Source organism: Moschus berezovskii, chromosome 17 (assembly GCF_049115385.1).
Source record: "Moschus berezovskii isolate FMDL1 chromosome 17, NW_MosBer_1.0, whole genome shotgun sequence".
Classification (NCBI taxonomy): Eukaryota; Metazoa; Chordata; class Mammalia; order Artiodactyla; family Moschidae; genus Moschus; species Moschus berezovskii.
This window is the reverse complement of record NC_142476.1, coordinates 6,358,324-6,376,849: the sequence shown is the minus strand read 5'-3', so window position 1 is coordinate 6,376,849 and position 18,526 is coordinate 6,358,324. Positions and strand designations below refer to the sequence as shown.

Here is an 18,526-nt window from a genome sequence, read left to right as displayed (position 1 = left end):
GACTCTGGCCATCAGGCAACTTCAGTTCAGTTGCTCAGTCGTGTCCAACTCTTTGCAACTCATGGTCTGCAGCACACCAGGCCTCCCTGTCCATCACCAACCCCCAGAGTTCACCCAAACTTATGTCCATTGAGTCAGTGATGCCACCCAGCCATCTCATCCTCTGTTGTCCCCTTCTTCTCCTGCCTTCAATCTTTCCCAGCATCAGGGTCTTTGCAAATGAGTCATCTCTTCGCATCAGGTGGCCAAAGTATTGGAGCTTCAGCATGAGTCCTTTCAATGAATATTCTGGACTGATTTCCTTTAGGATGGACTGGTTGGATCTCCTTGTAGTCCAAGGGACTCTCAAGAGTCTTCTCCAACACGACGGTTCAAAAGCATCAATTCTTCAGCACTCAGCTTTCTTTATAGTCCAACTCTCACATCCATACGTGACTACTGAAAAAAACCATAGCTTTGACTAGATGGACCTTTGTTGGAAAATTAATTTCTCTGCTTTTTAATATGTTGTCTAGGTTGGTCATAGTTTTTCTTCTAAGGAGCAAGTGTCTTTTGATTTCATGACTGCAGTTACCATCTGCAGTGATTTTGGAGCCTGAAAAAATAAAGTCTGCCACTGTTTCCACTGTTTCCCCATCTATTTGCCATGAAGTGATGGGACCGGGTGCCATAATCTTAGTTTTCTGAATGTTGAGCTTTAAGCCAGCTTTTTCACTCTCCTCTTTCACTCTCATCAAGAGGCTCTTTGGTTTTCACTTTCTGCCATAAGGGTGGTGTCATCTGCATATCTGAGGTTATTGATATTTCTCCCGGCAATCTTGATTCCAGCTTGTGCTTCATCCAGCCCAGCGTTTCTCATTATGTACTCTGAATATAAGTTAAATAAGCAGGGTGACAATATACAACCTTGACGTACTCCTTTTCCTATTTGGAACCAGTCTGTTGTTCCATGTCCAGTTGTAACTGTTGCTTCCTGACCTGCATATAGGTTTCTCAAAAGGCAGGTCGGGTGGTCTGGTATTCCCATATCTTTCAGAATTTTCCACAGTTTATTGTGATCCACACAGTCAAAGGCTTTGGCATAGTCAATAGAGCAAAAAGAGATGTTTTCCTGGAACTCTCTTGCTTTTTCAATGATCCAGCAGATGTTGGCAATTTGATCTCTGGTTCCTCTGCCTTTTCTAAAACCAGCTTGAACATCTGGACGCTCACAGTTCACATTCTATTGAAGCCTGGCTTGGAGAATTTTGAGCATTACTTTGCTAGTGTGTGAGATGCGTGCAATTGTGCAGTAGTTTGAGCATTCTTTGGCATTGCCTTTCTTTGGGATTGGAATGAAAACTGACCTTTTCCAGTCCTGTGGCCACTGTTGTGTTTTCCAAATTTGCTGGCATATTGAGTGCAGCACTTTTACAGCATCATCTTTTAGGGTTTGAAATAGCTCAATTGGAATTCCGTCACCTCCACTAGCTTTCTTCATGGTGATGTTTCCAGTTCTTTTTGGTGAGAAATGGCAACACAAGTATGTGGCATGAGTATAGTACGTGGTAAAGGTCCACTTTACAGACGACAGAGAGCCGGAGCTGGGGAGGCTGGGGAGAGAGCCTCCCCTCTCCCCAGGTCAACCTTATGGGAACCTGGAGGGAGGGGGTACCAAACTGTGAGCAGTGGGCCAAGGTAGCCAGAAAGCCACACGTCTCAGGTCTGTGCTAAACTGGGCGGTGGTGTTCAGAAGAAGCTGGAACTTCCTCACTTGTGTTTTGTCATCATCTTCAGAGTAGCACAGACTTGGGTCTTGGTGTGCTTGAGCCTTGAGAATGGAGGGGTGGGGGACTCTACAAACAGGACCACACACCCTACCGCGGGTGTGAACAGAGGGCCAGCGCCATTAGCTGTCCATAGCACAGAGGGCAGGTTCAGGGCAGGAGGCGGAATGCATTCCCTGGCCCCATCCCAGCAGGGAGACAGGAGGACTGTGGTCCCCCTTGAGCCCACTCCCAGCGGCAGGCAAGATAGGGAGGGGGTGAGGAGGGGCCTCCTAGAGCAGCTGAGTCTCCCCAGCCCACCAGCCAGAGCCGCCGAACTGGAGTGTGGCCATGTTAGACCATCCAGCCTCAAGCCAGCGGCCAGCTGACCATGGTCACAGTGTGATCTCAGGCCAGACTGGCAGAACTGCCCCCAGCTGAGCCCAGTCCAAATGACTGACCCACAGATCATGAGACACGAAGTTGTTTAAGCCTTTAAGATTTGGAAATCTTGTTCTGTCATGCATGGTTGGTTCCCTGAAATTAGAGCCAGGGGCAAATATTTCACAGGAGAGACACAATCCCAAAGGTTAGTGAGTGTGGGTGGAGGGTGGACCCTGGTTCACCAGGAGTCACACAGTTAGCCCTGCAGCAGATGTGACCACACCCCCAGGACAGCTGAGGAAAGAGGAAGGAGGGGACTTGACCACTTTCCATCTAGTCTCCCTCTTCCCATTAGCCAAGATTTGCCCCTTGGGGAGTGAGCTTCCACACCGTCAAAGGGCACCCCAGCTCCTTGGACAGCCATTCAGAAACCCAGGGGCCCTGCAGTCTACCCACAGCCAGAAGTGGCAGAAGCAGCAGCTGAAGAAGACTGCGCCCTCCCCAAGCACCAGGTGGGAGGCCGGAGGGGACTAAGCTGGACCCCAGGTCAATTCCATCTTTAATATTCTAGGGGTTAGGCTGCATAGAGAATACAGAAATGTTCACCTTATTATTCTTTACATCTTTCTACATGTGTGAAGTTTCATAATGTTGTTTCGAAATTCTATTGAAAAACAAGTACATGACTGCAGGGTTTTTTTTTTTTATTTTGGTTTTTCAAGTAGGATAAGTGAAAGAGTTGGAGTAAAGCACTCCCTTTCTGAGCTTTTGCAAACACCAGGAGTGTGACTATGCAAGTCTGGTCATGTCTAGTTACTAGCCGTAGAGCACTTATGAGTTTTTTTTTAGAGAATTGTAAAATGTGAGAGTGGTACTACATTAAATTGCATCAAGGGATCTGAAAGGAAGTTTTTTTGGTTCCAGGAAATCTAATTTTAAGTGTCTGTACTTTACGAGATTTTTTTTTTCCAGAATGACCCTCTACGCTGAAAGCTATCACATTTCAGTTTGTTGGACACACTGAAGTTAGTAATATATGAAAGTGAAAGTTTAGTCGCTCAGTCATGTCCGACTCTTTGCGACCCCATGGACTGTAGCCCATCAGGCTCCTCCGTCCATGGAATTTTCCAGGCAAGAGTACTGGAGTGGGTTTCCATTTCCTCCTCTGGTGGATCTTCCCGACCCAGGGATCGAACCCGTGTCTCCCACATTGTAGGCAGACGCTTTATCATCTGAGCCACCAGGGAAGTCTAATAATACATAATCTTTCTGAAAATCCTTCCGTCTTAATGCATTTGCCTAGAATTGCAAAAATGCAATTTAACATTGATATCAAAAACACAGCAAATTCGTAAGCAGAAGCAATTCCTCTGATCCAAAATACTTTAGAACAATGTCCGTGGACAGAACGATATTGTCCTGATTCAAATGAAACCGAGCCGAGGGTTGGAGAGCTTCCCTCAAGGAACCTAGGAGAACAGTCAAACCCTAAGCTTCAGAGGAAGCGAGAAGATCAAGGTCTGACAAGCTTAGTTTATTTACTTGCCTCTTCCCCCTCTAATCTGATTTGTTGTCACGAAGAAAGGGATTGGCTAGCATCTCAGAGCAGAAGGTGACACGCACGCAAGACCTGCCGGCTAACCAGCCTGGTGCCCCGCTACACGTCAGCTCCACAGCGACCCGCTACCCGGCGGGAGGCCGCAACCGAAAGGCCATGCGGCCCTGCGGCGGGGCCGCCCGGGGATTGGTGGGCCCGTGTCTCCAGGAGAGCGGCGATTGGCCAGCTCTGGGAATGGGGCGGGGCTAAAGCCGTTGCTGGATTTGGAGCCGTGGCAGGTGGAAGAACGCGGTCTGTGCGCTTAGGTCCAAACTCCAGCCGCAGACTGGCAGCGCGGACGTGAGAGGAGCATGGCTCGGCCGGCCGTCTGCCTGCTGGCCTCGCTGTCTGCGCTGCTTCTAGGTGTCGCCGCCGTCTCCAGATCGAAGGGCCGGCAGGGCACCGAGAGTCAGAGGGAGCCGCGAATCCCTTCTCAGTTCAGCCAAGAGCAGCGCATCGCCATGAAGGAAGCGCTAAAAGGTGAACCCTGGTCCCCTTCACCGCTTATTCTCAGATAAAGGTCCCGGTCTCCTCGGGCCAACCAACCCGTAACTCCCTTTCCCCGCGGCAGAGGTCCGCCCCTCGAGCTTGAGCTCCGCAACACCCCACCACCAAGCCCCAGCCCCATTTCCGGCCCCTGGAGACCGCACTCTGCTCCTAGACCTGCCTTCTGGGGACTCCAGGGCGTTCCTTGCCTACCCGGGAAGCTTCAACTTCGCCCGGGTTGACCAGGCTGTCATCCACTCCACCCGACCCCTATGCCAACCTCCGCTTGCCTAGAGCCTTACAGCCTTTAACCTTTGGTAGTCTTCATCTTAAGACTAAACAATCTGAACCTTATGTACAGATGAGGGAAACTGAAGTTTAGGTCAGCTGAACCATCTTCCCCAGGACCCTGCATCTTGGAGTAAGCACTGGGTGACAGCCTATAGGATCCTGCGGGTTCTAGATGGCTCCATAAAGAAGTATGGGGCTGTTGCTGAGGTGTGAAGTGAAGTCGCTCAGTCATGTCCAACTCGTAGCGACCCCATGGACTGCAGCCCACCAGGCTCCTCCGTCCATGGGATTTTCCAGGCAAGAGTATTGGAGTGGGTTGCCATTGCCTTCTCCAGGGGATCTTCCCGACCCAGGGATCAAACCCGGGTCTCCCGCATTGCAGACAGACGCTTTACCGTCTGAGCCACCAGAGATGTTCCTAATTTCCTCTACCAACTAAAAGACATCTTTCCCCTAGACCTCAAACCAAGCTAAAAACTTACCTTCTCAGTCTGCATTATCCAGGAGAAAAGAGGTGGTGGCTCAACAGTGAAAGGATGGAAGAGACACGGGTTCAATCCCTAGGTCGGGAAGATCCCTTGGAGAAGGAAATGACAACCCACTCCAGTATTCTTGCCTGGGAAATCGCATGGACAGAGGAGCCTGACAGGCTGAAGGCTTCAGTCCATGGGGTCGCAAAAAAGTCAGGACACGACTTAGGGAATAAACAATGAAAACAATGATATCCTTCCTTACCGTTGGGCTTATCTTCAGTCTTTTCCCTTCCATTAAGTAATGGATTAAAAGAAACTGCCTAAATAAATGTGCAAAAGCTAGCCCTTGTTGTTAAATATAAACTGTGTTTGTGCTGGAGTGATAGGCCTGGGAGGCAGAGCAGGGCTTTCCCAAAGCATCCTAGTGTAAAGAGTTCTCTGAAAGGCATTGGGCAACCACTCACCAGAGTCTCTTTGCACAAAAGAAAACAAAAGCTAGATAAGAAACTAAAATACGGACCTCATAGCACAATGACTTAGAACCCCGAGCCGAGGCAAAACATCTGAGTTCAGATCTTGAGTCTGCCTCTCAATCTCACATAGGCAGTTCATTTAGTCTTTTTGAACCTTGGCCTCCCCACCTATTTGTAGGCTATGATGCAGGGTTGATTCTTCTCAAAACCGAGCACAGAAGTCAGAGGCCTCTCTTGATATCAAGCTGCTCTGGGTGCTTTTGTTCCCACTATTTTTTTATAGCCATCTAATCAAATTATCTCATGACACCACCACCACCTCCACCCCCTACTGTTTGCATTTGACAGTGGAACTCTTTAAAGATATAAACCCTTCACCAAGGAATGAACCTAGACTGGACTTTTGGTAGACTGGACTTCAAGAACTGGACTTCTGGGTAGAGTGAATTAGATTGTTTATGACAAAGGAGCTTGTTTGGGAGCTTCTAAATTCCCCGCTTCCCAGGCATCACATGTCCCCAAAGCTGATCTGGGCTGAGATCAGTGACACTCTGGATTAACTAGTCTATGAGGAATAAGCCTACTCTCTGCACACAGAGAGTACTTCCCTTGTGGCTCAGCTGGTAAAGAATCTGCCTGCAATGCGGGAGACCTGGGTTCGATCCCTGGGTTGGGAAGATCCCCTGGAGAAGGGAAAGGCTACCCACTCCAGTATTCTTGACTGGAGAATTCCATGGGCTGTATAGTCCATGGGATCACAGAGAATCAGACACGACTTAGCGACTTTCACACACTCACTGTACACAAAAAGATACAAAGCTTTGTTCGCAAAGGGACCCAGGACAGTGGGCTCCTTGGATTCATCAAAGGGTTGGTGGTTTCAGAGGCAGAGTGAGGCCTTAGCAGCAATTTACAGCAGCTTCCCACTTAGGATCAGGGTACAAAATTTACTCCTGTCTGACCTCCCCCACCCCATCCCATTTTGGACTTTATCTTCCTTTAAGAACCATATTAGCCTAAACAAAGGACTTGAGTTTAAATCCCAGTTCTACTGCTTGTTTCTGGACAATCTTGAGCAGCTCACCTAATGCTTCTAAACTTGTTTCCTCACCTTTGAATTAGGGAAAACAACAATGGCTACCCGAATGATTGTTTTGCCCTCCACAATAAAATAATGAGTGCAAGAGAACTTTTTATGTACACAGGGCTGTGGAAAAATCAGTGGTTGTTATCATCTTCCATCTCTGACTCCAACAGGTGCCATCCAGATTCCAACAGTGTCTTTCAGCCCCGAGGAGCTCAACACAACAGCCCTGGCTGAGTTTGGAGAATACATTCGTAAAGGTCAGCCACAGACCGTGGGAAAGGGATAGGAGAGGTAGCACCAGAGACATAGTGTTTTTAAAAGGTGATAAAGAAGTTTATCTTGTGATTGACCAGAGGGCAACCTAATGTGCTTGGGCCTCTTTGGACATGTTTGTATACAGGGGGAGGGATAGAAGGGAGAGTTCAGGAGTTAGAGCAGACACAGGGTAGAGACTAGATTTTCCCTTTGAAGATCCAAGGCACATAGCCTTTGGGTTGGAGTTTGAACCCTGTCAATTTTTGCCCTATAATGTCAGTCAATAAAATAAAAAGATAGGACTGGGAATTCCTTCTTCATTTGCAAGTTTCCAGAACTGCACCACGGGCTCCTCCCCCACACACACCTCCATACACACACCTGCAGCCCACACACAGGCACACTCCACCTACCCAGGCCCTACTCCAGATTCATTACTAACACGTGTCTGAGCTGCTAGGCAGTCCAAAACTTTAAACTATCGCATAATTGCTCTCTTCTCACCCCACTGCCTGTGAGCTAAAGAAGGATGGGTCAACGGGAAAAAGACTAGGAGCTCTCCCTCCCCATAGAAAGAGCTCATGCAGAGTAGTGAGGCTACTGTACTAAATCCAGTAAAAAACAGCCCCCTCTCAAGTCATCAGGAGTGGGAGAGGCTGGCACAGCACAGCAAGCAGTCCCTTCTCTAACACTCTGGGATGGGCAGTGGGGGTGGGGTGGGAATCTGGGATCAATCCCCAGTGGCCAGGCTGAAAGTCTTCCCTAAATAGGAAATGAAAATTGGGAAAGAAATGTTCAGCAATAGTAGACTAGATAAGCAGCCTGATAAGAAAAAATATATAATCTTCAGTTTTTTGTTTGTTTGCTGCTTGCCTGTTTTCAGTTATCCACAGAGGCATGTATGGATTCTTCCAACACAGCACAAAGGGAGATCAAAGTTCTTTCTCCCAAGTATCTAAAGCCACCTGTGTTATTACCTATCTGTAACTAGCATAGTTGTCCCTGAGAACACTTGAACACGGAAGTATGGCCATGTGCTCAACAGGATCATCTTTTATCTCCATATAACACAAACTTTAGGAGTATTGTTTTGCAAAGGAAAAATATCTCTGATTTTTTAATATACATAGATAAGGGTCATGTTTGGTTCCAAATAATTTGGATACCAGGGCCTATTATATTTAAAATTTAATGTAATCCTAGTCTGCATCACTCTGTAACTTGTATTTGTGACAACATTGGAGGTCAGGTCAGTCCAGATCTAGAGCTCTTATCTGTCATAAATGATGCAGTCTTGATATGCATGTTATTACAGACTAATAGCGCATTATAATATGAGGAAGAGAGATTTCAGAGATTGTCTGGGCAAACCAGGAATCACACTAGCTTTGTCCCAGAGGGCTTCCTAAAGGAGGCTGCCAGTTTTAAAGGGGAGGAAGAGGGCAGGGAGAATCAGTTAGTAGGAAAACCAAAGGCAACTGTCGAGTCTGGCTTTCTCTCATTGCTTTTCATCTCTTTGCTTCTAGTCTTTCCTACTGTGTTCCATACCAGCTTTATCCAGCATGAAGTCGTAGGAAATTACAGCCACCTGTTCACTATCAAAGGCTCAGACCCCCGCATGCAGCCCTACGTGCTCCTTGCTCACATTGATGTCGTGCCTGCCCCGGACAAAGGCTGGGACGTGCCCCCCTTCTCTGGGTTGGAGCGTAATGGCTTCATCTATGGTCGAGGCACGCTGGACAACAAGAACTCTCTTATGGTCTGAAATGCTATGTTCCCTCTGCCTTAGGGCCCTAAAGATCAATCCAGGGTGGGAGTGCTCTGCTAACCCCTGGGAGGTGGGAGGTTCTGCTGGAGAAAGCCTTGGTTCCAGGAGATCTGAGTTCCAGTCATCAGTTGGTCACTTCTCTGGGTCCTGATTTCTCAGCTGTGAAATACAGATCAGAGTAGATGATTCCAGGTACCCTTTCAGCTCTGACATTGATAAATTTATGCTCTTCTCCAGGTGGGGATGGTTTTATGTGAGCTCTGTTTCCCTACAGGGATTCCCAGGTGGCTCAGTGGTAAAGAATCCATCTATCAATGCAGGAGATGCAGGAGTGGTGGGTTCAATCCCTGGGTGGGGAAGATCTCCTGAAAGAGGAAATGGCAACGCACTGCAGTATTCTTGCTGGGAAAATCCCACTGACAGAGGAACCTGGCAGGCTACAGTCTGTGGAGTCACAAAGAGCCAGACACAACTGAGTGACTGACCGTGCATACACCCACTGTTTCCCTCCAGTCCATCCCCTGGGGCCATTTTAAGGTGTCCTCTCTAAAAGGAACCCATCACATCCTAGCCCTGTTGCCAGCTGCTGAATATCTCTGATGCCTTGGTACCACCACTTAGATAATAAGCCTTTCTCTTCTCCCATTGTCCTTCTGTCCCCCAGGCAATCCTGCAGGCCTTGGAGCTTCTGCTGATCAAAAACTACATCCCCCGAAGATCTTTCTTCATTGCTCTGGGCCATGATGAGGAGGTATAATGCCTTCATCCTAAACCTATCTCTGGGTCCCCTCCTGGGGGAGGGAGTATGCTTCACTGTGGTCCAGTTTGCTCCCTGGCTGCACAGTTTGCCAACTTCTCTGTGAATATGTCTTCTTGCCTGGAAAATTCAATGGACAGAGGAGCCTGGTGGGTCACAGTCCAGGGGGTTGCAAAGAGTTGGACACGACTGCATACACACACACTGCACATGTGTCACCAGAAATATCTAAGGACTTTGACCAAAATGTAGATGCCTGGGCTCTGTGCCATAGATCCGATGTCTTTTTTTTTTTTTTTTCTTTTTAAGAGCAGTTTTAGGTTCACGGCAAATATTAGAAGATACAGAGATTTCCTTTCTTCTCCAACCCACACACATGCACAGCCTTTCCCAATATCAACATCCCCCACCAGAGTCATACATTTGTGACAACTGATGAACCTACCTGGACACATCATAGTCACCCAAAGCTATTGTTTACATTAGGGTTCACTTTTGGTGCTGTACATTATAATGGTGTATCATTATGGTATCATACAGAGTATTTTCACTGCTTTAAGAAACCTCTGTGTTCTGCCCATTCATCCCTCTCTCCTTCCCCAAACCCTGGCAACTGCTGATCTTTTGACTATCTCCATAATTTTGTCTTGCTGGAATGTTATATAGTTGGAACTATACAGAATGTTGTCTTTTCAGATTGGCTTCTCTCACTCAGTGAAATGCATAGATCTGAATGTTTAACAAACTCCCTGGTAACATCTGCAGCAGGCACATAGTCCATCAACTACACCTTGAGAAACACCGGTGTAATGGGAAGAGAGATAACAGGCAGATCAATGAATGTGTTTTATTTCCAATGATGCCACTTACTTTGACCCTGGGCAAATCGCTTAACACTCTCAGTCCTGTTTCTTAGTTTGGGAAATGAGGGGGTTGGGCCCTTCCGGCTCTGACATCCCAGATTCTGTGAGGCAGGATTGTTGAGGGCCCTGTCCCCCATGAAGGAGGCTGGATGGGGAGGCTCTGGAGGGCCCAGCTATGCTGAATGGGTCTCTGTGAGCTGTCTCTGGAGATGTGATTGAGGAGGACTGTGGCTCTGGGTTTAATATCTGCAGGTATCAGGGATAAACGGGGCTCAGAAGATCTCAGCCCTGCTACAGGCAAGGGGCGTCCAGCTAGCCTTCGTGGTGGATGAGGGGAGCTTCATCTTGGATGGTTTCTTTCCCAACCTCAAGAAGCCCTTTGCCATGTGAGTATAGCACCCCTGCCCCACCTCAGAAGAGGTTCTCACATGGGAGCTGACCTCAGTCTGGTTATCAATAAGCCTACTCCTCTTGCTTTAATCAACCCGCTCCAGGATTCTTGCCTGGAAAATCCCATGGTCAGAGGAGCCTAGTGAGCTCAGTGGATGCAGTCACAAAACACTGGACACGACTGAGCCATATACACAGGCACGCACTTGCTTTGATCACCCCGAGCTTTGACCAAGTCTGAGCTCTGCTTTCCTTATCTCTTCTAAACTAAAAATCTTTAAGCAGCATGAAACAGACCTCTTGGCTTACCAGACCACTGCACAGATGGGGCTGGGGGTCATTCAGGGTGGGAGGAAGTCAGGAGGGCCTTCTCCAATCCTCTCTTACAGGGTTTCAGTTTCTGAGAAGGGTGCAATTAACCTCAAGCTGCAAGTCAACATGACTTCAGGCCACTCTTCAGCTCCTCCAAAGGAAACAAGCATAGGCATTCTCGCAGCCGCAGTCAGCCGGTAAGCAATTTCTGGCCTTGCTACCCTCACCAGACTCTGGCTAGAAGACCTTGCACTTCCCCACTTTGAGTTGAGGAGGCTAAGCTTCCTGTCCTGATGGTGGGCTGAGAAGCCATGATGGAGGTTACAGGGAGGACAGAGCTAGCAGTACCCGGGCAAGGGTTATAGGCCAGAAAAGGACCTATCCATATGTCAAGCAACGGCCAGCAGACAAAAGCTAGGTTAGGCAGCTGGAATAGTCCAAAGTCCAGACCTGAAATTATAGATCACAAGCTGGAAAGGAACTGTCTAAATTCTCCACTTGCCCCGGCAAGATGACTTCAAGATAAGCAAAGGCCACTGTCTGTGGGTTAGGACAGCAGGGTTGGTAGCAGCAGAGCTATCTCTGGCTGGTTTTCTTGCAGAGTAGGAAGAAAAGCTATATTCTTTCAATTAAATATTTAACTATCTACCGTGTTCAAGACTTTGTGTCCAGTAATGGGCACGCAGTGGTGGAAGAAACAGACAGTCCCTTTCCTCCAGGAACGCAACAGTTAGTGGAAGAGGCTGACAGCTTTGCTACAGTGTGGTAGGTGGGATACCCTCTCTCGGACTTGGTATTCGGGGACAGCTTCTGTGAGTGGAGTAGAAGTAGCCGCACTTGTGCTTGGGGATGTGGAACAGTGGAGGTGATGGGGAGGTGAGCAGGAGCCCTTCTGGCCAGGCCTGTGGAAATGTCCTGTCTCCCATCTTCTGCTTGGACTGCTGATCTTAGACTGAGTTGGGTGAGTCTTGAGAGCTCCACTTCTCTTGCAGACTGGAGCAGACACCAATGCCGAACATGTTTGGAGGTGGGCCGCTGAGGGTGGCACTGGAGCAACTGGCAAATGAGGTGTGAGGGGTCTCAGACTCTGGTCAGCTGTGGAAGGGGAAGAAAGTGTGGTGGAGAAGCGGCCTCCAGAGTAACGAAGCGGCCCTACTGACGACCAGTGCTCTGCCCATTCTCCCCTATTTCCAGCTGCTGGCTGGGCCCACACACAGCTTGTTCACTGGGGCTGTTGGTGCTCAGGCTGAGAACCTGAGACCCAACACCAGCTACTCTGAGGGAGGTGGCTCCCACTCACCCTTGAGGCTACTGCCCTGGGCCCTCGAGGCAGATCCCAGGTCCCAAAACAGTGAGCCTGTTATGCTGACCCCTCTGAAACCCTCTGACCTGTTGCTTTCCCTTTCAGTTTCCCTTCCCTGCCAATATAGTCTTGAACAACCTGTGGCTATTTCGGCCCCTTGTAAGCAGGTAAAGTTTTATCTTTCCATTCCTCACATCACCACCCCTAACCTACCCACTTCCTATCTCCTGTCTTTGGCCTAACCGGGCCTGACTAACCATCCCTCAGCCACCAGACACTGCATCTAACTGGTACACAGGGCATCCCTCCTAGTCTTAAAAGATCTCCAAGGTTCAGGAAAGGGGGTATCCTACAACCCTCTCTTTCCAGTGGACAGTGTCTGACCTTAGTCTTTTTGCCTTAGGTTGATGGAGAGGAATTACATAACCAATTCACTGGTCAGGACCACCGTGGCGCTCACCATGTTCAATGCCGGGGTCAAGGTAACACCATCTGACTCCTCCCACACACCCCTCCATCCCTTGGCTTTATCTTCTTGGCTTCTCCTTCCTTCTCTGGCTACAGTTTGGATAGTAGGAAGGCTCAGTGCTGAACTGTCCTATGTCATCAGACGGGTAAACCTCAGGAGCAAGTGTTCTAACTGACATCTGCAAACTCCATAAAGTTGCTGGCCAAGTTTCATGTATGTGTGTTTCAGAGGCCTCCCTCAGGTTCTTTGGGACTGTACCCCTTCAAAAACATAACCATTACACTGATGTGAAGAGACATTATTTGGGAGTTAATTTTTGTGACCTATACTCATTTAACTGTGGTGTTGGAGAAGACTTGAGAGTCCCTTGGACTGCAAGGAGATCCAACCAATCCATTCTAAAGGAGATCAATCCTGGGTGTTCATTTGAGGGACTGATGCTAAAACTGAAACTCCAATACTTTGGCCACCTCATACAAAGAGTTGACTCACTGGAAAAGACTCTGATGCTGGGAAGGATTGGGGGCGGGAGGAGATGGGGACAACAGAGAATGAGATGGCTAGATGGCATCACCGACTCAATGGACATGAGTTTGAGTGAACTCCAGGAGTTGGTGATGGACAGGGAGGCCTGGCGTGCTGTGATTCATGGGGTCGCAGAGTCAGACACGACTGAGCGACTGAACTAACTAACTATACTCATTTAACATTTAACATATTCATCTAGCGTTTTGGTCATGTAGGCTAAAGATTCCCAACCTCTTTACCACCTTTTTATTATTTTTTCTCATGTTTTGAAAGATTTATTCACCTCACAAATTTAATGAAAGATTAATATGTTTTCCGAGTTGAATGAGAGAAACTCACCTACTATTTTAAAAATCTGTAACATTTGTGATGTATATACAGCCTTAAAATACATACATTGTCATTCTCCAAAATAAGGTAAATTTTGGGTGGCCTTCAAAAATATAAATTCTATTTGAGATTTACTTTTTTGGCTTGTGGGATCCTAGTTCCCTGAGCAGGGATTGAACCCTGGCCCTTGGCAGTGAGAGTGCAGCCTCCGAACCACTGGACCACCAGAGAACCCCCAAGGTTTACTTTTATAGAAATAAGTTTCAGGTGAACCAATACTTTGATAGAGTTTTTTCCAAGAACTGCTTTTCAGCAAATCAGTCTACTTTCACTTGGACCAGCCGCTAAGGAGCTGTTCTGTTTGAACTAGCCACACTAGCTCACCGGGGCTGAGGCTTTTCTGAAATCTTGAAAGGAGTTAGACCGTTCCAGTTTCTACCAGTGCCACCAGCACAACTTCAAGGAGGATCATTCACGCAGTGCGGCCTTGTGGAGCTCTGCTAATGTGCAGCCCAGGTTGAGAATAAGTGAATGGTACCTCAGAATTCATTTATGCTGTGACTGGCTGGTGTGTTTGGCATGTCAGCCAGACCTGAGCTGTTTTCACCAGCTGCCTAGAGAATTCACCAAAATAACAGTACTCTGTACTATGTCCTTGCATTTGAATGGTGTTTTTATCTGTCCAGAATACTTTCACATTTGTTTTTCCATTTGGTCCTCCTAACAGAGAAGGAGCCAGCTGAGAGACAGAGACACAAAGAGGTTGTCATATGCGAAAATCACACAGCCAGTTTGTATCAGCCCAGTTCTCCTGTCCCTAGCCTGGTGCTTCTTTGAACCATAGCAATTCAAAGAAAGATATACAATTGAGGGGATCTCCTCTCTCATGGGCTCTGAGGAGAAATTCCCTCCATAGCTTAACCCTCTTTTCTAATTAGTCCTGAGTTTTTCCTCATCAGACAGAGAACAGATTTCACAGTGGGATATGGAAGATCACTGCCACTACCAGTTATAGTGATCGTCCCCCTCGGGGCCTTCATGGGGCCTCAGAGGCTCGAGGGGGCCCCTCCTGAGTAAGAACCGACACTGCCCACTGCAGGACTGTCCTAGGCATGCTGGGAAAGAGCGCACACCGAAGCCCCCCAGCAGCATTGTACAGGCCGAGCTGGAGGTGTCCCAGCGGCCCCAGAGAAAGCAGCTCTGAGCAGCTCTCTGCGACCCCTCCAGGACCGAGACGTGCAGGTCTGGCCTGAAGCAGAGACACACCTCTAGCACTGAACACAGCCACATGTCAAGGGCCCAGGGAAGACAGCGGCTGGCTGAAAATATTAAGCTTTGAGTTTTTCAGTCAAATCAGCTTCCTCTCCCTCTACTGGTGGTAGTTGGCTTTTTGTGGGCAGGGACCAGGTGTGGGGGACTAGAGGTCAGCTCAGGCCAAGGTCTGTGGTTCTCGCTCCAGGTGAACGTCATCCCCCCTGTGGCCGAGGCCATCATCAACTTCCGAATTCACCCTGCACAGACTGTTCAGGAGGTACGTACCATGTGTTCCCAACGACTGGGTCAGCCCCACTGAAGTGTGTCCGTCGGGACTGGGTGGAGCTGCAGTTCCAGGGCTGGCCCAGGGGCTCATTTGTTCAGTGATTTTTCAAAGGCTTCCTATGTGCTGGGTGCTTGGCTGGGATAGGAGATCGCTGGCTTTAGGGAATGTGGAGTCTGGGGGTGGGAGATGAATGATGATAATTAATGATAAATAGGAAATGATAGTAGTAGCAACACAGATAGTGGGCTTGCTGTGCTCTTGGCACTGTTCTCAGGCATACATGTACTATACTGTGTCCATAGTATACATATGTATACAAACTATGTGCATGTACAGCAGACATGTACTATACTGTGTCCATAGTATACATATGTATGCAAACTATGTGCATGTACAGCAGACATGTTCTATACTGTGTCCATAGTATACATATGTATACAAACTATGTGCATGTACAGCAGACATGTTCTATGCTATGTCCATAGTATACATATATATACAAACTATATGCATGTACAGCATAGATTACTATACTGTGTCCATAGTATACATATATATACAAACTATATACATGTACAATACTATGTCCATAGTATATATATATATACATACTATATGCATGAATAGCATACACATACTATAGTATGTACATGGTATACATTTGTGCACATACTATGTGGATAGCATACACACACTATACTATGTATATGGTATAAATCTATGCACATACTATATGCATGTAGAGTATATGTATACATATATATATACTATATACATGTATAGCATACATATACTATACATATACATTTAACCTCTGCAACCATTCTGTGAAGTAGGGAATGTATTTAACAGGGAAAATGGAGACACAGATCCACACAGCAGGTAAGTAACATGCCCAGTATTATACATCCAGGACTAGTTCCAGAGTCTGTGCTTTCAGCCTCACACTATACTAGGATTATAACAATTAGGGATGAACAAATTGCCATAGAATCTGAGCCAAAAAGCGGGGCTGATGCTCCCTCTAAGAATCAAGAAAATCTTTTCCAACCACTAGAAAAGGACTTAAAGGACAAATAAGATTTGGCTAGAAGTAAGACATTCAGGGTACAGGGAAAATGAAATCTAAAGCATAGGATAATTTGGGGAAAAGTGATGGAAGATGAAAATGGAGTTGTATTGATAGTTTTGGGGTCAAGGCTTTGGTGTGCCATGCCTCGGAGTTTGGGATGTCCTCAAACAGGGTTGTGAGAGACTCAGATTCTCTTTTAGAGAAACAGTGCTAGTGGCAATCCTGAGGAAGCCTTGAAGTAAGAAGAAACAATTAAAGTGTTGCAACATCTCAGGCAGTGGGTATGGAGGTCTTAACTGAGGCTGTGATCATGGGGTAGCATAGGTGCCCACAGAGGAGTGAGAGGTGGGCTCGTCAGGTCGCAGTGTGTGATGGGAGTTGGTCAGGTGCTGGTGCCTGTAACCAAGATTGGGAATTCAAGAAGAAAGCAAGTTCTCAGAGAAATTTGAGAGGCTTCTAATGTATTAATAGACAATTATAAATACCTTAGATCCAAAGAGATAATAGAGACAGAGGCTGGAGTATTGAGCCAATAAAATCCCATGGGAAGGGTATGTGACCCCTTGGAGAGAACAGGTTGCAGACAGACTTGTGATGTTCTGCTATGAACATCAGTTTAAAAGTTAGAAAAATGAATGTGTAATTGCAAACCATGATGAGTGCTATGAGGGAATGGGGCTGCTTCTGTCAAAGAATTTACGAGGGAATGAGAATCTGTCCACAGGTCAGGCAAGACTTCCCTACGTGATATCCGAGCTGGACCCTAAAGGGTGAGAAGAAAGACACAGAACGTTTGACATCTCTAGGAAAGACCAGCTTATTTAAACATCAGGTTGAGCTAAAAAGAATTCATAAAGTATATCTGATAATTCTGAAAATGATAAAAAAAAAAAACCCACCTGACAACTATGAGATGAGTATTATATTCCAGGATTAAGCAAGGTAAGGGGCGGGTGGTGTTTCCTGATGATCTTCCCGGCAGATCATCAAGGGTCTGCCACACTTAGATTTCTGTGGTCCTTTCTCCCTGGGGCCTTCCCCATGGAGGATGCTGTGTGTCCTCACACAGGCTCGGGGGCATGCCCGTATTGTAGGGGCTGGGGGGACAAGTTGACAGCCTTCCCAGAGTCACCCAGCATTGGCAGGGAACTGGGACAGTGTAAGCCCTGGGCTCTGCTGCTTTTCATCCAGTGCCAACCTTTGTCCACTCCCTGGGGGCTCATGGGGCCAGGAAATCACTGAATTTCCCTCACTGAGCTTCTTTCCACCAGTTTTTTTCCAACCTCATTCCAACTCCATGCCCTTTCCAAGGGGTGTTTTCCACCAGCTGGGACTTTCATCTCCCCAGGTTCTGGCACGCTGCCCTCCTCTCCAGTCCCCTGCCGCAGTGGCCTTCCTTCCCCGCCGATCTGATGAGATCTCTGGGATCCCTAGGCCCACCCTGCTCCCCTGCCCGCATGGGGAATGGAAAGCCCCCGTCACCCCACGGGGGACACAGTACCTCTCCATCCTGGTCACGCCTCTTCCTCATGCCCTGATTCTAAGTGGCTCCCTGAGCCCTCTTCGTCCATCTTTACCTGGTCTCACCCGTTAAGTTTTCCCAGGAAAGATCTGTGAGGAACAAGAGCCTTCAGAAACCTAACAGACTGCCACGTGGGAAGGAAGGCTTGTCCTGTGTGGCCCTCGAGGGGGAGAGATAAGGCCACTGGGATATGTTTCTGGGAGCCCCCACTTAAAGCAGAGTTTTGGAGGATGGCACCTCGCGTGATAGTGAGCTTCTCAGAGGCTGGACGTCCACCTGTCTAGAGTGTTTTACAGAAAATTCCTGTCTTCCTTGATTTATTCAGTAGTTACTGTGAGCTAGACATTCTTCCAAGCCCTTGGGAAAATGGTGAACAGGCCAAGATTCCCATTCTAAAGATGTTTACATGCTAGTGGGTGTAAGTAATCAAATATATGAACAAGTGGAAGAAGTAGGCACCATAAAGAAAATCATAGGACAGTGTGTCATGAAATGGTTGCGAAGTGGGGCTGGGGCAGTGAGCAGCTTTGTATCCCTGGTCAGTCCTCTCTTAGGGGCTTCCCCGATGGCTCAGCAGGTTAAGAATCTGCCTGCAATGCAGGAGTCACAGGAGAGGCAGGTTCAGTTCCTGGGTTGGGAAGGTCACCTGGAGGAGGAAAATGGCAACCCACTCCAGTATCCTTGCCTCAAACATTCCATGGACAGAGGAGCCTAGCAGGCTACAGTCCGTGGGGTCTCAAAGAATCGTACATGACTAAATAACTAGCACACACACAGTCCTCTCTCACGAGGCATTTACACTGAAACCCAAAAAGGAGCAAAGGCCTGGGAACGGCATTCAGGCAGCAAGAGCACAGGCCTCTACTTTCAACAGAGGTGAA

At 47.7% G+C, this 18,526-nt stretch overlaps 1 protein-coding gene across 3 annotated transcripts in view; it reads left to right on the top strand.

The window, feature by feature from the left end:
• The first annotated feature begins 3,828 nt into the window (after positions 1-3,828).
• Positions 3,829-18,526, top strand: part of PM20D1 (peptidase M20 domain containing 1) — a 39,058-nt gene continuing 24,360 nt past the window's right edge. Inside the window, exons 1-10 of one of the 3 annotated variants that reach the window (XM_088845142.1) lie at positions 3,829-4,206; positions 6,707-6,793; positions 8,318-8,550; positions 9,224-9,310; positions 10,432-10,565; positions 10,959-11,078; positions 11,874-11,949; positions 12,290-12,351; positions 12,588-12,666; positions 14,971-15,042. In XM_088845142.1, the coding sequence (XP_088701268.1) occupies positions 4,038-4,206; positions 6,707-6,793; positions 8,318-8,550; positions 9,224-9,310; positions 10,432-10,565; positions 10,959-11,078; positions 11,874-11,949; positions 12,290-12,351; positions 12,588-12,666; positions 14,971-15,042 (1,119 nt within the window). In that variant the 5' untranslated portion in view covers positions 3,829-4,037. The remainder of the gene's footprint in view (positions 4,207-6,706; positions 6,794-8,317; positions 8,551-9,223; positions 9,311-10,431; positions 10,566-10,958; positions 11,079-11,873; positions 11,950-12,289; positions 12,352-12,587; positions 12,667-14,970; positions 15,043-18,526) is intronic. The other 2 variants (XM_055420017.2, XM_055420015.2) reach the window with 2 other exon arrangements.